Raw genomic sequence first — 22,205 nt, forward strand, 5'->3', positions numbered from 1 at the left:
TATCTTGCCAAGACAAAGCTGTAAAAAAGAAAGCACAACCTGAAATTTCATGCCTTCCTTACAGATCATTGATTTTATGTTGATACACCAAAATTTAAAGCTTAACTACAACTATCACACAAACTTTACATGATCAAGAAAATGAGGTCAAGGTCAGATAACCAAGCTACAAATACATGTATACCTTACAATCATTCTATACACCAAATATGCTCTAAATAAAGATGACCTATTGCAAAAATTATTTAAAAAACAAACTTAACCAGGTAAATTTAACATTGATCAATGAACCATGAAATTGAAGTTAAGGTCAGATGAGCCCTACAAGAAAAACAAGTACAGTTACATGCTTTAAATATAGTTGACCTATTGCATTCATTATCTGAGATATGGACTTGACCACAAAAACTTAACCTTGTTCACTGATCTTTGAATTGAGGTCAAGGTCCAATGAAAACTGTCTGATTGGCATCAGGATCTTGCAAGGTAGCACATACCAAATTTAATTATCCTATTACTCATAATTAGAGAGAAATTAAGATAATAAATTATTTTTTTCAAGAAGTCACTGAACCATGAAAATGAGGTGAAGGACAATGGACATATGACAGACGGAAACTTCATAAACACAAGGCATGTATATACGAAGTATGAAGGATCAAGGTCTTCCTTCCAACACAGGCGCGGATCCAGAGGGGGGGGGTTCCGGGGGTTGGAACCCCCCTTTTTTTTGGACGATCAATGCATTTGAATGGGGACATGTAATTGGAACCCCCCCTTTGTCCTGGGTTAGGAACCCCCCCCCCCCTTTTTAAAATGGCTGGATCCGCCCCTGCAACATATCAAGCTTTTAAGATCCCTATCCCTATGTCGACAAAAATCATGCTAAACTATTAATAAAAAGATCTGTCAATATAAACATTTTGTTTTAATACCACTGAAAAACATATGAAATGCATTTAAATCTCTATATTAACAATAATCAAAACATATACATCAATGCATTTTAAATATTTTATATTAACAATAATAATCAAAACAAATCATAAATAGATAAAAATATACTTAACAAATTTTACGTAGAAATGAATTCAATGCAACTAAATAACACATGAAACACATTTTAGACAGTTAACACTATTATTAAAGTTAAGACGTCCTCTATAGCATACAATGCTATAGTAATAGAGAAATAAACTGGCCTTTAATATCAAAATTTCATTTTATTGAAAATTCATGCAAATTTACAGATATACATTTTGTTTTTAATTTCATTTATACATGATATATGGTAAATATATAAGTCTTTGACTAAAAAAAACCACCAATATTTGTTCTATTTAATTTGAGTGGTTAATTTCATTCTTAATAAAAAAAGAACATTTAACAAATCACAATAAATGTAAGATGAGGGTCTTAATTGTATTTCCTTTATTTTTGGGGTAATTTTCCCTCTATTTACATTTTTTGGCACATTATTCAATACTCATTATATTTTTCCTCCTCATGCATTATTCTCTTTTCTTAAATTTCATGTCATTTTTTATTTTACCTTTTTGGCCAATTATTTTCTAGTTATTATATTTTTGCTCCACATGTTTTATTCTCTACTCTTTATTTTTACCCCATTTTTTTCAGTTCTTTATTTTTGTGTGTCCATTATTTTACATTCAGTAACCCTCTCCAGACCCTCATGTAAGTAGCAGACCATTGATTATCAATATTTCGTTCCAACTCATCACTTTATTTCTGTGTGCTGAGATGGAAGTTAGTTAAATATTTGTTCATCGCTCGATTCTGTCAACTTTTGTTCCTATGCAAACTGAAGGAATATAACATAAACCTCTTCATTTGTATTAGTTTTGAGTCTTTGTTCTACTATGGGAAACATTTTACCCCCGAAATATATGATTTAACATACACATGGTATACAGTGTTAACAAATTCTGTCAAGTTTCAGTGGCGGACCCAGCCATTTTAAAAAGGGGGGGTTCCCAACCCAGAGTAAAGGGGGGGGTTCCAACTATGTGCTCCCATTCAAATGCATTGATCGGCCAAAAAAAAGGGGGGTTCCAACCCCCGGAACCCCCTCCCTGGATCCGCCACTGAGGTTGGTTCTATTCCTTTGTACAATCTTGTGTAAGACAGGACAAAAACATATTTGTCCCCAAGACATGTTAGAAATAACATAATTAATTTGTTCTTATAGCATTTAATTGGCCTTTGATATTAACCATCAATTAATTTGATCATCTCAATGTTTGTTCAATATTCATATTCTGTTCTCTGTTACAGGCATCTTAAAAGTCTGGAAGTATTACAGAGTACTTCATTTCTTCTTGTTAGCATGAATGGTATAGTGGTCCTTCAAGTCGTCAAATATATCTCTGAAAAATAAAATAAATGAACCAGAAATTATGACATTTTCCCTTTTCACTAAATAGTTGTTTTTCAATAACAAACTTCCCATTTATCATGTTCATTTAACTGTTTTTTATTTTCATGTTATTTTCAAGTTAGATAAAAGAATAATGTGTCCACAGGACACAAATGGCCTGCTTGTTAATATGCAAAAATGTTGAAAATTTAAAGTGCCAAAAAAACATATTCAGCAGGGGCGGATCCAGCCATTTTAAAAAGGGGGGTCCTAATCCTGAGTAAAGGGGGGTTCCAACTATATGCTCCCATTCAAATGCATTGATCTTCCAAAAAAAAAGGGGGGGTTCCAACCCCCCTCTTGGATCCGCCACTGTTAAGCTTTTTTTCCATCTATACACAACCTCGAGAACAGTGAAAGTAAAGCCACCCATATTCAACCTGGGTCTGTGCTTGGTGGAAATGAGCACTGTGTATAACATTGATATCATTTGGATGAGGCAAACTAAAGTAAGAGTGCAGAAATGATGTCAAATTTAGCAATTTTACCATTTAAAAAGGGACATAACTCAAGAACACTGTAAGTGATGCCACCAAATTGTGTTTGGTGGTAATAAGCATTGCAATGTGTATGAGTTTCATAACATTTGGTTGAGGCAAGCTTATGCTAGGGAATGAAAACAAATTTTGGGATGTATGTAGATACAGAGAGGGGTAACACTTAAGGCCCCCTCCTGCTATGTAGATACAGAGAGGGGAAACACTTAAGGCCCCCTCCTGCTACGTAGATACAGAGAGGGGTAACACTTAAGGCCCCCTCCTGATACGTAGATACAGAGAGGGGTAACACTTAAGGCCCCCTCCTGATACATAGATACAGAGAGGGGTAACACTTCAGGCCCCCTCCTGCTACGTAGATACAGAGAGGGGTAACACTTAAGGCCCCCTCCTGTTACGGTGTGGGCATCAAGACCAACATCAGTTCACAAAACACAACACAGAAATTTCATGATGCAGCAAGAAGACTACACCACATACCTGTCAATTTCATGGCTGCTTTAAACCTCAATGCCTATTTTCAATCATTATTTTGACCTCTAAATAACTTACTTGTTCAGATAGAAGAATATGTATCCACTTCTCTCCCGTTTGGTTCTGACATCTGTTTCAGTTGTTCTAGACACATGTGAATCATCACAGCTGAACCAACTGGCCTTCTTAATATCATACACATCACTGACATAATGCCCTACAATATACACATGTATAGGTAAAAAGAGTATGCATCACTAGCATAATAGCCCAGATCAGCGGCATGTATAGGTTATGTTTCATATCATTGACTCACATGTCTCACAGTAATTTTTATAAAAAAAAGAGCAGAAGATGACTCATGTTGGAATCCATTTTGAATGGTTATTTTTGTGAAAAAGATGTCTTCATTTTGAAAAAAAAATATATATTCAGGGATTGAATAATTCCTTTTTTTCCCCCTCTCTTTTGCATTTTTCACTCTTCCTATATATGTGTAGTTATCATTTTTTCTAAAATATCAAATATATCCTACTACAAATTTTTGATAACTATCGTACTTACCAACCACAGAGCTGCTACCAATGTGATTAACAACACTGACTAGACGATAGGAATATGGTAGTTCTCCTTTCTGTTAAAAAAAGAGGTTCAGCATTTAAAAATTACAATCAAAGTGATTGTAAGCTTTGAGGAAAAAGACTGCTTTCATTTATCAGTGGGAAGTCAAATAAAATATTGCATTGTATAACTTTTTAAAGCATTTAACAACAATTCTAGACAAAAGAAAGATAACTCCAAATTTTTAAAGATGACTTAAACAATGACATCATTGATTTTTTTAGAACAAATATTAGATTCTGTTGGCCAGTAGAGATGAATTTCACATTCAATTATATGAAAGCAATTATACAAGCCTCGGCTGTTGGGTTTGTGGTTAAGAGTGAAGACTGAATTATACATATATTTAATAATTACTTCATTTACTTCATCAAATTATAATGATAGAATCAGATTCAATGCATATGGTATCTTATAATTACTTTTATACCTCGTTATCAATTCTAGGTAAAATTTCTTCCATTTCTTTCATTAAGCTGCCATCCGGATTGTAGTTCTCTTTATCCCATTGTTCCATTAGAAAATCTGGAAAGCAGAATTTTACATAAATTATAATTCAAACTGTTATAAGACAATAATTTAAATAATAAATATAAAACAAATTAACAAGATGCTCCAAGAGGCATATATCAAACTTTATACTACATATCCTAAGGATCATCCACTTCAAATTAGGTTTAACTGATTCAGAAGCATCAGAGGAGAAAATCTTTAAAAAAAGTTTATAATATTGGATGCCAAGTGATATGTATATAGCTCATGTGATCTATTGGCTAGGTGAGCTAAAATACAAAATGTTTGTTCCACCTTCTGTCATTCCTTAACGATGCTTAAACTTTTTTTGTTGTGGGTATTAATTTTCTGTTTTTTTTTTTATGTATGAGATAAACAATTGTGTAAAAATAGAATATTGGTATAAGCAAACTTTAGTTATTCATGTCACTGTGGATTTATTATTATTCATGAGATATCAATATTTTGTGGACTTCGTGGGTACCGGTGATCCATGAACATAAATTTTCAAGGTTGTAAAACTTTTCTTTATACTTTTGACAAAACCATGAAATAGAAGATCGACACAAGTACAATTTTTCTTTAATCCACTAAAACTGGTACCTAAATGAATCATAGTATTATGCCAAGATGAATCTGAGGTAAAATTAAAACAAATTTGCAATAAAACATTACCATCCTCTTCTTTACAGAACAGGTCTACAATATCTGTGCCATCCTGCGATAATCCTTTCCCTAGCTGTGGACGATCTACAGTCTTCAAAGGTTTAATGTCTGACGATGTCATTTCATCTACCATTAAAATATTCTCTATATCCTTTGATAATTTGGGTTTTGATTCCATGTTGGTCAACTGACTTCCTTCCTGAGAGTTTGAATTATTTGAATTCAGTTTTTCAGAATCACTATCACTAATCTCCATGCACTGATCAGAAACATTTAAATTTGAATTTGATTGCGTACAATTTTTAGACTTGATTTTTGAGCATTTATCAGTCTCACTGTCTGTGTTATCAGAAATAAGCATGACTTCATTTTCATTACTGGCTTCATCCTCTGATTTCATATTTGCATCAACCCTAATTCCATTACATTGAATATTTTCCTCAACAATTGTACCATCTGACAAATTTGAATCAAAGTTTTGCGAGATTTGTTTGTCTCGAGAACATTTTGCGTCTGATGAATTTGAATGGAAATAAGAATTTTCTGTTAATTCGTAAGTTGATTCATTTTCACATGTCTTATGAGGTGAGCAACCATTATTCAATTTTATCCCTGAATTACTTTCCATCATTTTATTATCTCCTGTATTACTTCCTTGTGCGGTTCTAAAATATTTTGAAGTAACGCTATTATCCTCTACACCATTTGTTCTAACACCCTCGTCCCTAAAAAGTTCCTCAGCCACTGCAGACCTATATTTCTTTCGGATCTCTTGGGATTCATATGAATCTTGTATCATTTCAGAGCTACATTCCTTTCGGATATCCTCTGGTGTGTAGGAATCATGCATCATTTCAAATTCCATCATACTTCTCCTCATAGCCAATTCTATTTGTTCCTCTTCTGTCATGGATCCTAATTGCTTGTCATAATCTGAAATATGATAACTGAATGATTTAAAATGGGTTATATAAATATATATCATTGCAACAAGGGAGTTGCTTCTTAAGTGAACATAACCAATTCATATTGAGCTTATTGATTGCTGTCTCATTGAGGTTTTCTTATCATCTTATATTAAGTGGACTTTTAATGAGTTTTGTCAGACATAAATTTCCAGAAATAATCAATAATCACTGCTCGTTTCCATGCATGGGAATGGTGGACTATAATTAGTAGTTTAATTTGCACCCAACTACTTCACAGTATTTGGGTTCAAAATATACCTCGTTTGTTGATTCCTGTACTTTTGATATTTGTGGATTATAGACATACCATGATTCCCGCAACTCACCTCATTCTTGTTATTTATGATATATAAGTCATACTAGGATCTTTATGATTTGTGCTCATTGTAACTTTTTTATTCAGTTTATAGACATACCCTGTTGATTGGCAGTATGACCATTAACCTTTGTGTTTATTGCATTGTTACTTTATAAATAGGTTTATAGACATACCATGATCAGTGGCTGCACTTTCTGGATCATTTCTACTCATTTCCAATACTTTTTTAAGATCTCCATCTTCTGCCATTCCATCTACTTCATCAAGAAAACCCTACAGACAAAACAGGGATCTCATATTAATTTCTTCATATAGTTATGTTGGACCAAGATACAATAAAGATCTTTATCAAGAAAATCTTCATGTATGATACAGGTATTCACCAAGAAAGCCCTAAGGTTATCATTAAAACAGTCCTACATATATATGAATTATCTGACCATAAGCTTTTCTAGATACTGCAACATTATTTGATGTGACTGAATTAAAGTACCTACACCTTATTTCATCCTTGAATTTTTAATTTGATAAAGGCATGCTGATTATAAGATGACAGTTTTCTTTGTTTGAATCCTTCCTGGTTTTAGTTTTCTTACCTAAACCATCAATTAATTATATATTTTTTTGGTCAAGAGTGAATCTAGTATTGTCAATCCCTGTATAACGACGAAGTTCAAGTGAGCATTATCTTAAAACAGGTACTGTCTGTTCAAAGTTTTGATTTTTCTACCTTGTATACCACATTGCCTCACATTCTCATTAAGAAAAAATTCACACACCTAATTAAATGGGCATTTAAAAAGTCAGAATGTGAATATATATGTTCAAACTCTTTTAGGTCATTTTTTAGTAGCAATAAACAAAAAAACTATGTCAATTGGACATGCTTTGATACTATATATGCCCTTGAATTTTTACTAGATAACATTTTTGTTCGCTTTGGGGATTCCGTATATCGTCAGATTATCGGAATTCCAATGGGACTAACTGTGCACCACTTATTGCGGACCTGTTTTTGTATTGCTATGAGTTACAATTTATGACAAAAATAAGCAAAGACCCATCGAAACAACTTCTGATAAACAAATTTAATAATACTTTTAGATATTTGGATGATATTTTGGCTCTCAATAATGACGACTTCAGTATGTATATTAAAGAAATTTATCCTGTCGAACTTACTTTAAATAAAGCTAATACTAACAATGACCACTGCCCTTTCCTCGATCTTGATATCTATATCACTAACGGAAAGCTGAATACTAAAATTTATGATAAAAGAGATGATTTTTCATTTCCTATCGTTAATTATCCATTTTTAGATGGTGACGTTCCCTTGTCACCATCTTACGGTGTTTATATATCTCAACTTGTACGATTCGCTCGTGTATGTAACAATGTTTTAGATTTTAACGAGAAATTTATGTATTACTGAAAAATTATTACACCAGGGTTTTCGATATCACAAACTAGTCAAAACATTTACTAAATTTTATCATCGGTATAAGGACATCATTCGTAAATATAGCTCAACATGCAAACTTCTTATACGTTCAGGTATTTCGCATCCAATTTTTTATGGAAATATTCTTTATAAAGCACAAAGGTGTCAGTATTCACCTCAAAAACTAACAAAACCTTTGAATAGACTTATTAAGAAGGGATATAGTTACGATACTGTTGTCAGGTCATTAAAGATTGCATATTTTGGCGTTAATATTGATTCACTTATAGGGTCTTTGCATCGGAACTAAACACATTTATTCAAAAACCAGTTGTTGGCATGACATGGGTTATGTTCTTCTCATATATATGTTATGATGGTATGATACAAAACCCCTAATGGGAAGGATTGTGCCTGATGTTCATATGATGAAATCATAATCTTTCAGTCAGTTTAATTGAAGTCTGGAGCTGGCATGTCAGTTAACTGCTAATAGTCTGTTGTTATTTATGTATTATTGTCATTTTGTTTATTTTCTTTGGTTACATCTTCTGACATCAGACTCGGACTTCTCTTGAACTGAATTTTAATGTGCGTATTGTTATGCCTTTACTTTTCTACATTGGCTAGAGGTATAGGGGGAGGGTTGAGATCTCACAAACAGGTTTACCCCCGCAGCATTTTTGCGCCTGTCCCAAGTCAGGAGCCTCTGGCCTTTGTTAGTCCTTGTATTATTTTAATTTTAGTTTCTTGTGTACAATTTGGAAATTAGTATGGCGTTCATTATCACTGAACTAGTATATATTTGTTTAGGGGCCAGTTGAAGGACGCCTACATTGAAGACCTGTTGGTGACCTTCTGCTGTTGTTTTTTTCTATGGTCGGGTTGTTGTCTCTTTGGCACATTCCCCATTTCCATTCTCAATTTTATACTGTAAAATGGAAATTTTCGTGGAGGATTTAATTTCATTTATTTCGTGGAAAGAATATATCCATGAATTTCAAACCTCGATGAAAATTTAACCTACATATAATATCACTTCCATTTACTGGAAACCACGAAATTAACTCCCCATGAAATGTTTTATGGAAAGAACCCCACGAATATTTATGTTTCTAGAGTATATTGGTGACCTAAATAGATTATCAACCCCTGTCCAATAATAAATAAGATGAAGATAGAGAGCAAGAACTGTTAAACTGGTTCCTTCTATTTTTCATTAGGGAAGGGTGAAGGAGGAGAGGGATGTAAAATTTAACCTGGTTCCTATCATTAGCTTCTTTAAGACTGAGTTCTAAAGCCTTGGCTAGTTCAGGGTCATCAAAATCATCATCCAGTGTAAGTTTTCTGTCTGTTATCTGGAAAATGGAAATTTTTAAATGATAAATTATAATTCACGTCATTTCCTATAGGTGTGTTCAAAAACTTCAGTTCAATATTAATTTTTTTAAACTTTTTCAAAATAAAGAAAGTAAAATAAAGTTTTCCTTCCTACCCTTTCCGCATCCACTTTAATGGAAATGTCTTTGTGTATTTCTGCTGGTGGGTTGGTAGTTTCAGCAGTAATCATCAGCTAAGTAGTCTTTGTTTTAGGAACTTTCATGATTTATAGCACACTTTTTTTTTAATTTTTAAAATTATTAAGACACTTAGGTTCTAACTCATTCAGACAAAGCTGACTACCGTGTATTCATTATTATGCAGACTATGGAAAAACCACGAAATTAAATGTCCACGATGATGCAAGTTTTCCTTTATCCACGAAAATAAATGAATCCACATGTACAGTATGTAAATTCAAGCTTTACTTATTTTAGGTTTCCATAGCTCATCAGGTTTGAAGGTATAAATACATCCTTGGCTTTCAAATGTTTTAGGCGTATGCTGATGAAGGTTATCCAGAAAATAGCTTTGAATGCACATTATTCATAAATTGTTCGTAGACCTGCATACTGAGATTCTGAAATTTAAGTTAATTTACATTTTCCTTTCTTCAGATTACTTACAATTTCTGGTTCCTCTTTGAGTTTTTTAAATGGTGTACTGGTTTGTTGTATAGATGCTTTACTGGGATCCTCATCAGTATTAAAATCTGATAATGCTCGACTCTTCTTAAATCTGAAACTGTTACACAGAGGTATAAGCTTGATTATTATTGAATATCGTAGTCTTGCTATAAAGTTTCCAAAGAAATTAAGGTTTTATGAGAGAATATTGACAAGGATAAGCATTAACTTGACATGACCCTCATATGGTAAGGCAAATACATAAAATAATATGATGTTCTGCTATTAACAGTCCTTTCTGATTTGGGCAACAACTGGGTTTATTTTTCATTGGACCTCCAAACTTTTGAGTTTAACCAGTCCAATACTTTTTCTATTTTTTTTTATCTATTTTTTAAGATTCTATTGGCCAGTAGTAGAATAACATGTCCCATAGTAATTTGGGTCATTAAGCCCTTCATTATAACATTAACGGTACCAATTTTCCTGCACCAGATGCGCATTTCGACAATACATGTCTCTTCAGTGATGATAAATGGTCTTGTTAGATAAAACCCCATGGGCCTAGGAAGCTCATCTGTAGTGATTGCTTGCCTGTCAACTCTGAAATTGTGACTTTGAACCTGAGCGTGGCAATTGCCCTAGACTCTTTTATCTTTATTGACAAGGGTTGCCATTTTTCCAGCATATGGTTTGTGGTTCTTTCTAGGATTTCTTACTTCTCCCACCAGCATGACCAGTAACAGATGGCCATCATAATATAGTCAAGACAACTTCAAATTATGCTATCCACCAACAATTAAACAAATACAAAAGTAGAAAGCATTTTGAATAATAAAACAATACTGAAGAAGAAACATTAATTTTGTGGGGTTAAAATTTTGTGGTTTTGTCTCTCTTTAAGATTTCATGGGGATTTAATTTTTTGGTTTCCTTAAATGTAAGTGGTATTATATGGTGGTTAAATTTTCGTGGGGTTTTAATATTGTGGATATATTCTTTCCACCAAATAAGCGTAATTAAATCCTCCACGAAAATTTCTGCTTGTACAGTAATTTATTGATTATGATTTTCATCATGAAATATTTTTCTTCGAGATTCATATTGAAATATTATTGTGTGCAATACATACCTTGAAGGGTTTGAAGGGTTTGTTACATCCAGTTTTCTCCTAGGTGTATTTTCATTCTTTTCCCTGAGTGGGCTATCTGGCACAGTTAGACTGAAAAAAAGAAAAGAAAATGAAATAAATAAATAAATGAATAAACAAATAGACATCTCAGATTTTCAAACTTATCTATTATAATTTGTTGGTAAAATTGTTGTGTGATACCAAATTGATTTAGTGAACATTTTCATTCTCTTGTTTGTATTTTTCTTGTTTAATCTTTTCTGGTATGAATCTTCAATAATAAGACTTTCCTACTTAATCAAATACTAGAATCATTACATTCTAAGTGATAGAGGTGATAGAATTTGTTAAAATTCACATCAACATAAATAAAGCTGTTAGTTTTCTCGTTTGAATTGTTTTACATTGTCATTTCGGGGCCTTTTATAGCTGACTGCGGTATGGGCTTTGCTTATTGTTGTAGGCCGTACAGTGACCTATAGTTGTTTCTTTCTGCGTCCTTTTCGTCTCTTGTGGAGAGTTGTCTCATTGGCAATCATACCACATCTTCTTTTTTTATAACAACTGAAACATAACTCTTTGAAAAGAGTGTTAAAAAGTTTTACTTTAATGTCATAGAAGTATTTGTCAGTTCTGGAGGATGATTGGTTAAATACGGACTCTGTTCTCTTGTTTGCAATTGGTTATGTGAAAAGTGTCATTCTTTTTATACTTATAACATATCTTACCTTTTAGGTTCAGGAGGAGGGATGGTTGGGTAAGGTGGGCGTGTCTCCTCTTCACAGTGATCTTACCTTTTAGGTTCTGGAGGAGGGATAGTTGGATAAGGTGGGCGTGTCTCCTCTTCACAGTGATCTTACCTTTAAGGTTCTGGAGGAGGGATAGTTGGGTAAGGTGGGCGTGTCTCCTCTTCACAGTGATCTTACCTTTAAGGTTCTGGAGGAGGGATAGTTGGGTAAGGTGGGCGTGTCTCCTCTTCACAGTGATCTTACCTTTAAGGTTCTGGAGGAGGGATTGTTGGGTAAGGTGGGCGTGTCTCCTCTTCACAGTGATCTTACCTTTTAGGTTCTGGAGGAGGGATTGTTGGGTAAGGTGGGCGTGTCTCCTCTTCACAGTCCTCTTACCTTTTAGGTTCTGGAGGAGGGATTGTTGGGTAAGGTGGGCGTGTCTCCTCTTCACAGTCATCTTACCTTTTAGGTTCAGGAGGAGGGATGGTTGGGTAAGGAGGGCGTGTCTCCTCTTCACAGTGATCTTACCTTTTATGTTCTGGAGGAGGGATGGTTGGGTAAGGTGGGCGTGTCTCCTCTTCACAGTGATCTTACCTTTAGGTACTGGAGGAGGGATGGTTGGGTAAGGAGGGCGTGTCTCCTCTTCACAGTGATGTTACCTTTTATGTTCTGGAGGAGGGATGGTTGGATAAGGTGGGCGTGTCTCCTCTTCACAGTGATCTTACCTTTAAGGTTCTGGAGGAGGGACAGTTGGATAAGGTGGGCGTGTCTCCTCTTCACAGTGATCTTACCTTTTAGGTTCTGGAGGAGGGATAGTTGGATAAGGTAAGCGTGTTGTCTCCTCTTCACAGTGATCTTACCTTTAAGGTTCTGGAGAAGGGATTGTTGGGTAAGGTGGGAGTATCTCCTCTTCACAGTGATCTTACCTTTTAGGTTCAGGAGGAGGGATAGTTGGATAAGGTGGGTGTGTCTCCTCTTCACAGTGATCTTACCTTTTAGGTTCTGGAGGAGGGATAGTTGGATAAGGTGGGCGTGTCTCCTCTTCACAGTGATCTTACCTTTTAGGTTCTGGAGGAGGGATAGTTGGATAAGGTGGGCGTGTTGTCTCCTCTTCACAGTGATCTTACCTTTAAGGTTCTGGAGGAGAGATAGTTGAATAAGGTGGGCGTGTCTCCTCTTCACAGTGATCTTACCTTTTAGGTTCTGGAGGAGGGATAGTTGGATAAGGTGGGCGTGTCTCCTCTTCACAGTGATCTTACCTTTTAGGTTCTGGAGGAGGATAGTTGGATAAGGTGGGCGTGTCTCCTCTTCACAGTGATCTTACCTTTTAGGTTCTGGAGAAGGGATTGTTGGGTAAGGTGGGCGTGTCTCCTCTTCACAGTGATCTTACCTTTTAGGTTCTATAGGAGGGATAGTTGGATAAGGTGGGCATGTCTCCTCTTCACAGTGATCTTACCTTTAGGTACTGGAGGAGGGATGGTTGGGTAAGGAGGGCGTGTCTCCTCTTCACAGTGATCTTACCTTTTAGGTTCAGGAGGAGGGATAGTTGGATAAGGTGGACGTGTCTCCTCTTCACAGTGATCTTACCTTTTAGGTTCTGGAGGAGGGATTGTTTGGTAAGGTTGGCATGTCTCCTCTTCAGAGTGATCTTACCTTTTAGGTTCTGGAGGAGGGATAGTTGGATAAGGTGGGCGTGTCTCCTCTTCACAGTGATCTTACCTTTTAGGTTCTGGAGGAGGGATTGTTGGGTAAGGTGGGCGTGTCTCCTCTTCACAGTGAGATTGTAGAGTGAGATATCGTGGAATGGTTATATTCTGACCTGCTTTGGCTTGGCGAGACATATTCATATTATAACTGTATCTCTTCAGATGTAATACTAAAACTCTGAGAAAAAAGATGAATTGATGAGTCACTCATTTTCTCCTTGGTTAGGCCAAAAAAAAATAGTATGTATGGTTCTAGTTACATCTGAAAATAAGTTAGGGTAGGTAGGTAGGGATTTTTTTTTTATTTTATGTTTTTTTTTTTACATTGAGTCTATGGGAACAACATTCTGACTTTAACAGTGCTTGATGAAAAATGACAATAAAATCTTTAGGGTTGGCTATTTTTAAGACAAAAAAGTAGGGACGGTAGAGTAACTGGAACCACACATATATTTTTATTTGGCCTTAGATTTCTTTTTCTTTATAATTCTCACTTATTAGTGTGTTTATTGAGTTTCTTTCAAACATTTAGATTTCCCTTTTTTAATGGGTTAGATTTTATATTTGCTTATTTAGATTTTTACTTTTAGATATAGATTTCTTTTTTTGTTGTTGTTCAAATTTGGTTTGACTTAATAACATGAATAATCATTTAGTAAAAGTAATATAACTTTTTTTTGCATTTGTTTAAATCAACAGCAATGAAACCAGGAAAAACAAAAATAATTGAGCATTTAAAAAATAAACAAGAAGTAATTGTAACAGGATGCTGTTACGAAGTCTCCCAAACAAAGCTCCCATAACTCGCCATTCATATGGTCCCATGTTCATTTGATTTGATTTTTTGTCCCATACAAGAATGTATATGGCTTACGAGTAGGGATCTCCACCATTTACAAGTATTCAAACAGGAGGGGGTGGTGGTGACCCCAAGGGAATTTACCTACATTTCATTTCATTTGTTTTATGTCCCCTACAAGAATGTATATGGTTTAAGGGTGGGGATCTGGACCGTTTACAAGATAATAGCACATTCTCAAATTGAACGGGGTGGGGCAACCCCAAGGAACTTCACTTTAATTTCATTTGATTAGCTTTATTGTCCCATACAAGAATATATATAGTTTAGGGGTGGGGATGTTGACCGTTTACAAGTTTTCAAACAAGAGGGGATGGGGTGACCCCCCTAGGGACTTCCCTCTTCAGTGTTCTCCCCAGAAATTTTGGATAGCATCACATTTTGCGTAAAAAAAAAATAACTATTTTTTTTAATGTCATTTGTCGCGTCGCGTCGATGCTCTTTTTCCTTTATATGTTTTAGTTTATATTGTTTTATATTCATAACTGAGAATACAATTAAACTATAACCACAAAAACAGTTGTTTCAGTTTATGTTTTCTTTATTTATTTATAGTTACAGAATTATTTTTTTCCTCTTGTGCCAAATAAAAATAAATATGTGGTTTCAGTTACCCAACAATAAGTCAAATGAATGAATGGTTCATTATAGTGCAAGCTGTATATATACAAAACTAAATATCTAGTACACAAAATTAACTATTTATATTATATTAAGTAAAGATAAAGTAGCAACAAAAGTAGCAAAAAAAAATCAATTTTAAAAACTTTTTTTGTTTTGTTTATGAAATTCATTGTTTCATAGCATTAATCAATTAGTCCCAGTTGATTCTTATCTTTACATCAAAATGATATGTATTTTTAACAAAGTTATCTAACAAATACTAAGTCTGTTAATGCATAGTTTTTTCTCTTGGTATATTTTTTCGATCTGTTGTCATTATCGTGAAAATGCGGATTTTTGTCATATCTGGTCCGGTTCCGATCCGTAGTTTTCCCCAAAATGTGCAATGGTGGCCGTGGAAAAATTTACGAAAATGAGTCCGAAAATAAACATTGTTTGACAAGAGATTTTGAATGAATAAGACGCTTTTAATGCATTAAATAGATTAAACATAAACTTAAGCCAATTATGATAACTTTTGAAAGAAGTATTAAACTTATTTTAGCTCTAAACCAAAATTCTCGCTCTCGGAAGAGAAAGAAAGTAATTTTTGGAGAGTTGCACAAATAAACGACCTTTTATTAAAAAAATAAAAATCGTTCCAATCTTTGCAAATTTCGTAATACAAAACGTAGATTTCGAATTGTTTTGTGATTGCATTTTTCCATGTCGAAATTGGTGATTGCAGACACGTGCCGTGGTATTAGTCATGTCATAAGTGTCAGCTTGGGATATTCGCATCCAAACAGTTATCACCCTGAAGGCAATTAACACCTAGCTATTTAATCTCTTAATTGCCTGTAGTGTCCGACTTAAAGGGATTACAATTAAAGGTGATATAATGTTTATGATCATAATCGATAATAGATGAAATTTCAAAATTGAGGACAAGTAAAAAAGCATCTTCAAAATAATTATAGAGTCGCGGTAATTATTATAGCATCACGGTAAAAACATATAGCGTCGCGGTACCGCGACGCTAAAACGGCCTGGGGAGAACACTGCTCTTATTTCATTTCATTTGTTTTATTGTCCCCTACAAGAATATATATGGTTTAGGGGTGGGGATGTTGACTGTTTACAAGTTTTCAAACAAGAGGGGTGGGGTGACCCCCTACGGAATTCCCTTTTATTTCATTTCATTTGTTTTGTTGTCCCCTACAAGAATATATATGGTTAAGGGGTGGGGATGTTGAACGTTTACAAGTTTTCAAATAAGAGGGGGTGGGGTGACCCCCTAGGAACTTCCCTTTAATTTTATTTCATTTGTTTTATTGTCCCCTACAAGAATATATATGGTTAAGGGGTGGGGATGTTGAACGTTTACAAGTTTTCAAACAAGAGGGGGTGGGGATGACCCCCTAGGGACTTCCCTTTACTTTCATTTCATTTTTTTTATTGTCCCCTACAAGAATATATGTAGTTTAGGGGTGGGGATCTGGACCGTTTACAAGATAATAGCACATTCTTAAATTGACTGGGGTGGGGATGACCCCCTGGGACCTCCCATTAATTTCATTTGATTTGTTTTATCTTCCCATTCAAGAATATATATGGTTTCGGGGTGGGGATCTGGACCGTTTACAAAATATAAGCATATTCTCAAATTGAAGGGGGTGGGGATGAACTCCCAGGGACTCTCCCTATATTTCATGTGATTTGTTTTGTTGTCCTATAATCAATTCTGAAGTCTGCATGTATCTATCACTTACAGTTTTCAAGTTATATTCATTTGAAAATTTTAGAAAATAAAATCCCATAGGGTTCTATAGTAAACCCCTTCCTCCTTTCTACCCCCCAAAATACCCCTTAATAGACCCCAATGCACAAACGAAACCCTTCCCCCCATTGCCACTAAACGGCAGCCATTTCAAAAACTTTTAACAGTGAATGCACATATTTGCATGGCTATACATTTTTCTGTAAATTTTCAGTACCGTTCGATCATTTTTAAAAACATGACATTTTTGCTGTTTCCATGGCAACGGCAGCCATTTTGAAATTTTCAAAGTCAAAAGTCTCATCTATACATGCCAGTTTACAATAATATTAAGTTTCATTAAGTTTGGAGCATTTCAAAAATATTTGACATTTTTCCAGTTTCCATGGCAACGGTAGCCATTTTTGAAATTCCAACTTCAAAAGTCTCATGCAGACTTGACAGTCAACAATCCTATTAAGTTTCATCAATTTTGGAGCATTTTGAAACTTTTGAAATTTTTGACATTTTGATTTGTTCCTATGGCAAAAGAGACCATTCCCAAAAGTTAATGGCATATACCACATTGGTACATGGGAGGGACCATACCATCAGAGTTTCGATCAATTTGACCTACCATTTTAAGAAAGTAAATGCCACTTGAAGGTTTTTGAACCATTTTGACCTGTTTTGCATTGTTTCCATGGTAACGGCAGACATTTTTGAAATTCTAACGCCAAATTCCACATCTACCAATGTTGCTCATCGTTACTGTAAAGTTTCGTTAAATTTGGAGCATTTTGACATTTTTGAAATTTTTGGTGTAGTTTCCATGGCAACATAGTAGTTCAAATGATTGCAAAAATCCTCCAAAACCAGTATATAGTGGGCACCTACATTGTATCAAAATATAATGATTCTGAGTTTAAGCATATCCAAATAATTCATTAAAACCAAAAACTGGATTTTTTGACAATTGTGCTGTTTCCATGGTAACAGCAGCCATTTTTTTGTTCCAAAGTTGCACTGCAACTCGAAAGTCAGGGTTCCTTGTTATAGTGAACTATCATTTAGATTGGTTCCTTTGGTTCCGAGAAAGCGGTCGGACAAAATTAGGTGGAAGAAAAATAATAATACTGAAAAAGAAACAGAGGAATAGCAATATGTCACCCGACATTGTCGATCGGGTGACATAATAAGAACTGAGCAAAAACAATAAGTCTCCAAACTTTGTTTGGGAGACTTAATAAACACACAATAACAACCACGATTGTCTTTAGTTGCTGTCTATCCTTTCACTTTAATATTGTTTTAGCATATGTCCGGTCATTGTTATTTTTATCTGAATTTTTTCTTATTTTGTTATATTACATTGTATTAGGGTCTGTTAGAGCTGACTTATACAACATGGGTTTTGTTCTATTTTCACTGAAATTAAATTTGAAGATTTGATAGTCATACCAGTTTAAGGTTATATTTTCACATCTTTTTTGGCCTCTATATATAATGATCCATCTAAAAGACCAAATAAGGGCTGTTCCATTAAAAAAATACATACCCAGAGAATGCAATTTAAAAATGGGTTGAACACCTATAGAGGCAAATTAAAATTTCACTTACATTTCCACTATATAAAAACATAGATGACACAACCCATAGTTTGGATTTGGAAGTGCCTTCCATGGCTTCAGTGTATGTTTTATGAAACAGCCCTGACCATGAGAAAAATTTATCTCATTTATGAATTGAGCGATATTAACCCCTTACCTTGGTAATTTGGTAAATTTATGCGAGACCTCAGCTTTGTTGCAGTTACATTTTTCACAGGTATATTCTATTTTTTCTTTCCGTAAAGATAATTCTAGGGCATCCTGTAAAGATCTAGGATTGGTTGAATCTCTGGAAAATAAAAAACAAAATAGTTATTGTAAAGAATAAAGATTTGAAATGTAAAATTAATAAAAGCCTATTGCTTATTTCTAGATTTCCATGATCTAAAAGATACATTGTTACTGTAAATTTTAGTTCATAGATGATGAATTGTACTCGAACTAAAGTAAATCAACATCAGTTTAAGTTACTTTAAATAGTTTGGCTGTTCCATTTGGTGTTGATGCTTTAAACATTTAAACTTTTGGCTATCAAACCTGGTCTTATGCTTTTGCAATAAATGTTTGTTCAGAAACTTATGCATAGCTATCAAATGTGTTTCCTTAGTACAACAAAAATAAATAATATATTGACAGAGGAACATGAATTTCAAATAAAATCTTTACAAAGTGTGTGATAAGTTTCTTATTCTTTATTCCTATATCAAACATCAAACATGTCAAATATGATGGTTTCTGAGTAAAAATTATGCCAACCATATTTCATTCATATTTAACATTTATTATCATCACACTTTAGAATGTAATGATAAATATTGTTATAGGTTTTGAAATGAAGAGTGCAGAGAATTTTTGTTTTTTGATAATACCTACCGGGTTCTAGGCATATCTACAGATAGATCATTAAACTGTTCTTCTTTGGTCACCTGCTCTCCACAGCTGAAATGTTTAAATATGATGGTTAAGACTTATATAACCATTTACATATTGGCTACAACAAACCACATCATATAAAATCAGGTAATTATTTTTAGGTATTTGCTATTCTTGATACTTTATAAACAAAATGTAACCGGAATAAAATGAAAACTACATTATTCATCGGTATTTCGAAAAGACTGAAATCTGAAAATATCAATTAGGCCAAAATTTAAAATATTTTGGTTTGCCCAAACCCTACCCAAGGTTGAGACAGTGGGTAGGTATGTAGGCATTTTAAAAAAAAATTTTTTTTAAAGAAATTGAAATATCGGATGTTCATTAGTCCTCATGCCTATCTATGATTGAAAAAAAACTTCTTCAAATCAGGACAATAAAAGAATTTGAGTAGGAAGCTTTTTTCTTGGTAGGTAGGATTTGGGCAAACAAACCTATTCTTTTTTATGGCCTTATTCATTATCATAGGTTTGTTCCATTCATGAAAACATTTAAAAAAAAAAGTAGTAATGACACATGGCAATTTTTAAATTTCTTCTTCATTTTCACTATCCTTGAAAAACTATCCATAGTGGAGATTTTTTATGACATTTAACACCACAATTACAATTGACATAATAACTGAATTGTTTGTTCATTTCATAGAAAGACCTATAACATAGAGCAATAACTTAAATATCACTAAAAGCCCAAAACAACCCAAACTTTAGCAAATTATGTTTTTTTCATGTATAAACTATTGCGGTCTTCATTTATCTTATTTATTTTATTTTCTCTAATTTAGGCCCATTTTTCTAAAATTTTATTCTTTTTGGTCCAGTTATCATGGTTATATTTACTCGTCTTTTTTGCTCATTATTCAGTATTTTTTGCAAATTATTTTTTACTGTGTACACCGTACCCCATCCAAACCCTCTAAACTAAATATATGTATATATATACTTTTCACATTTGATCCCATGAAGTACTTCAAATTCAAAGTTCTGTACAGTAGGGTTAACACATTCATGTGGAGTCCTATCTGTTTCCTCGTTATCCCGATGTGGACTTGGTGTAGATTTGGATATCTTGGTCACTTCCTCTTTTAACTGGTCTAACAACTGACCAAGGAATTCATGAGCATCCTGCAAAATGTAATCAAAGGTTAATGAAAAATACAGGAATAATATTGTGTCAAAACCTCAAAAATGTGTGTTCCTGGTAAATCATTCAAAATGGTAAGCACATTAAACCTGTTCAAAAAATTTGTAAAAAAACTATTATTTGCTTCAATAGTGTAAATGTATTATACTTTAATACTATTTACTTTTTTTCTAAAATTTATTACACTACCATTGAGGTTGCAGACCCAGTACATGGCACACACTTTTGACTCTATCTTAATAGACTAAGATTGTCAGTTTTCCTGCCCTAGTGGTTTGAATTTCTCAATAAACTCCAGCTTCCTCCACCAATACAAACTAACTTCCATAATTTACCCAAAAATTATTCACCAACAAACAAACAATTAGTCTTTTTTATTGGTGAACTTACATGTTGTTGATATCCAGAAAACCTTTTAGCTGATGATGAAATGGCCTGTTTTAAATTTCTCAGATATTCTCTTTTACTGATATCGGTAACATTTTTCAATCTTGAATTGAAGACGAGGACCATACACCTGTAAAATACAAATTTATCATTTCAAGACAAAATAAACATGCTGCCTTTTAACATTTTGGTGTACACAAAGATTTGGATTTGCATCATAAAATTAATGAGCATGATTTTCATACTCAAACATCAACCAATCAAAATACTGTAGTGTGGATTCATTATTATTCGTTGGATATTAATTATTTGTGGATACAGGTAAATCACAGAAATAAATATTTAACCACTAACAAATTTTATAAAGCCTTGTATGCCGATTCCATCAAAAATCCCTAAACATGTAAGTTTTCCTTGATCCACAAAAAAATTAGTACTCAGGAAAATAAATGAATCTACAGTATTTGGTGTTTCAACCTCATAAAACTTTACTTAAAACTGAGTAAAGTTTAATGATGTAATCCATGATCTTCATAAATATATTTCAGAAAAATTTTGTTTAAAGGTGGGGTCATTTTTTGGAGAGGGACATAACCTTTGAACTCAGTATAAATGTGTTCAAAGACTTGTAAATGCAGTTTTGACGAAAAACAGGTTTTTTGTAAACTTTCTGTGAGAATCTTGATTCCTTGATCTTTTCTTTATTTTTTTTACTTTTATCTTGACTTTCACTTTTAATCATGTTGATGCAACCTGCAACCTTTTCCATACATGCACTGAAGCATATTGCAAGTACTTTGTGTAGATTTTTGTCTATTTTTTTTTCTTAATTTGGACAGCATTCTTCAAGTGCTAAAATATGTTCAATCTCATTTGAAGACCGAACATTTTTGGACTTACCTATACAAGGAAGAAGATTCTAACGTCCTAAGAATTCTTTTGTTTCCATACAGTAGATCTGTGGTGAATGTATCCAGATTGACAAGGGATTGGAGTATTGCATTCATGTAACAAGTATTACCAAGGTTAGAGAATCTGAAAAATACAAAGTCAATATATCATTTCATCATCTTTTGATTTTGGCTTGTTATTTCCTATTTTCAGAAGACTTCTAAGATATTGACATAAAAAGTTAAAAAAAATTGTTAGATGCAACATAACTTTTGGTTGAACAGGTACTTTGACAAAAAATGGGAGTTTTCTCCTCTCTAATATTTAAAACTAGCTGTATGGTGATAAAAATTATTAACCATATAAAGTAGACCTAGGGTATTTTTATTAGAGGTACTTCCTGTATGACCCTGAAATTAAGGTAAAGATCATAGGTACATTTGACGTTCTAGATCTTGACCTTTGCCTTCAAATCATATATTTGCATCATAAAGTCATAGGACTTT

The 22,205-nt window shown here is 33.8% G+C and overlaps 1 protein-coding gene across 4 annotated transcripts in view; it reads right to left on the minus strand.

Annotated features, from left to right (window-relative positions):
• Positions 1–909: 909 nt before the first annotated feature.
• Positions 910–22,205, minus strand: part of LOC143059343 (ubiquitin carboxyl-terminal hydrolase 37-like) — a 35,652-nt gene continuing 14,356 nt past the window's right edge. For all 4 annotated transcript variants that reach the window (XM_076232823.1, XM_076232822.1, XM_076232821.1 and 1 more), the window contains exons 8-22: positions 21,709–21,843; positions 20,812–20,938; positions 20,221–20,402; positions 19,216–19,281; positions 18,500–18,631; positions 13,525–13,689; positions 11,078–11,167; positions 9,946–10,063; positions 9,199–9,297; positions 6,669–6,768; positions 5,218–6,141; positions 4,460–4,554; positions 3,973–4,042; positions 3,487–3,625; positions 910–2,387 (exon numbers count right to left, since the gene is read on the minus strand). In XM_076232823.1, coding sequence (XP_076088938.1) covers positions 2,330–2,387; positions 3,487–3,625; positions 3,973–4,042; positions 4,460–4,554; positions 5,218–6,141; positions 6,669–6,768; positions 9,199–9,297; positions 9,946–10,063; positions 11,078–11,167; positions 13,525–13,689; positions 18,500–18,631; positions 19,216–19,281; positions 20,221–20,402; positions 20,812–20,938; positions 21,709–21,843 — 2,500 coding nt within the window. In that variant the 3' untranslated portion in view covers positions 910–2,329. The remainder of the gene's footprint in view (positions 2,388–3,486; positions 3,626–3,972; positions 4,043–4,459; positions 4,555–5,217; positions 6,142–6,668; positions 6,769–9,198; positions 9,298–9,945; positions 10,064–11,077; positions 11,168–13,524; positions 13,690–18,499; positions 18,632–19,215; positions 19,282–20,220; positions 20,403–20,811; positions 20,939–21,708; positions 21,844–22,205) is intronic.

This window comes from Mytilus galloprovincialis, chromosome 14 (assembly GCF_965363235.1).
Source record: "Mytilus galloprovincialis chromosome 14, xbMytGall1.hap1.1, whole genome shotgun sequence".
Lineage (NCBI taxonomy): Eukaryota > Metazoa > Mollusca > Bivalvia > Mytilida > Mytilidae > Mytilus > Mytilus galloprovincialis.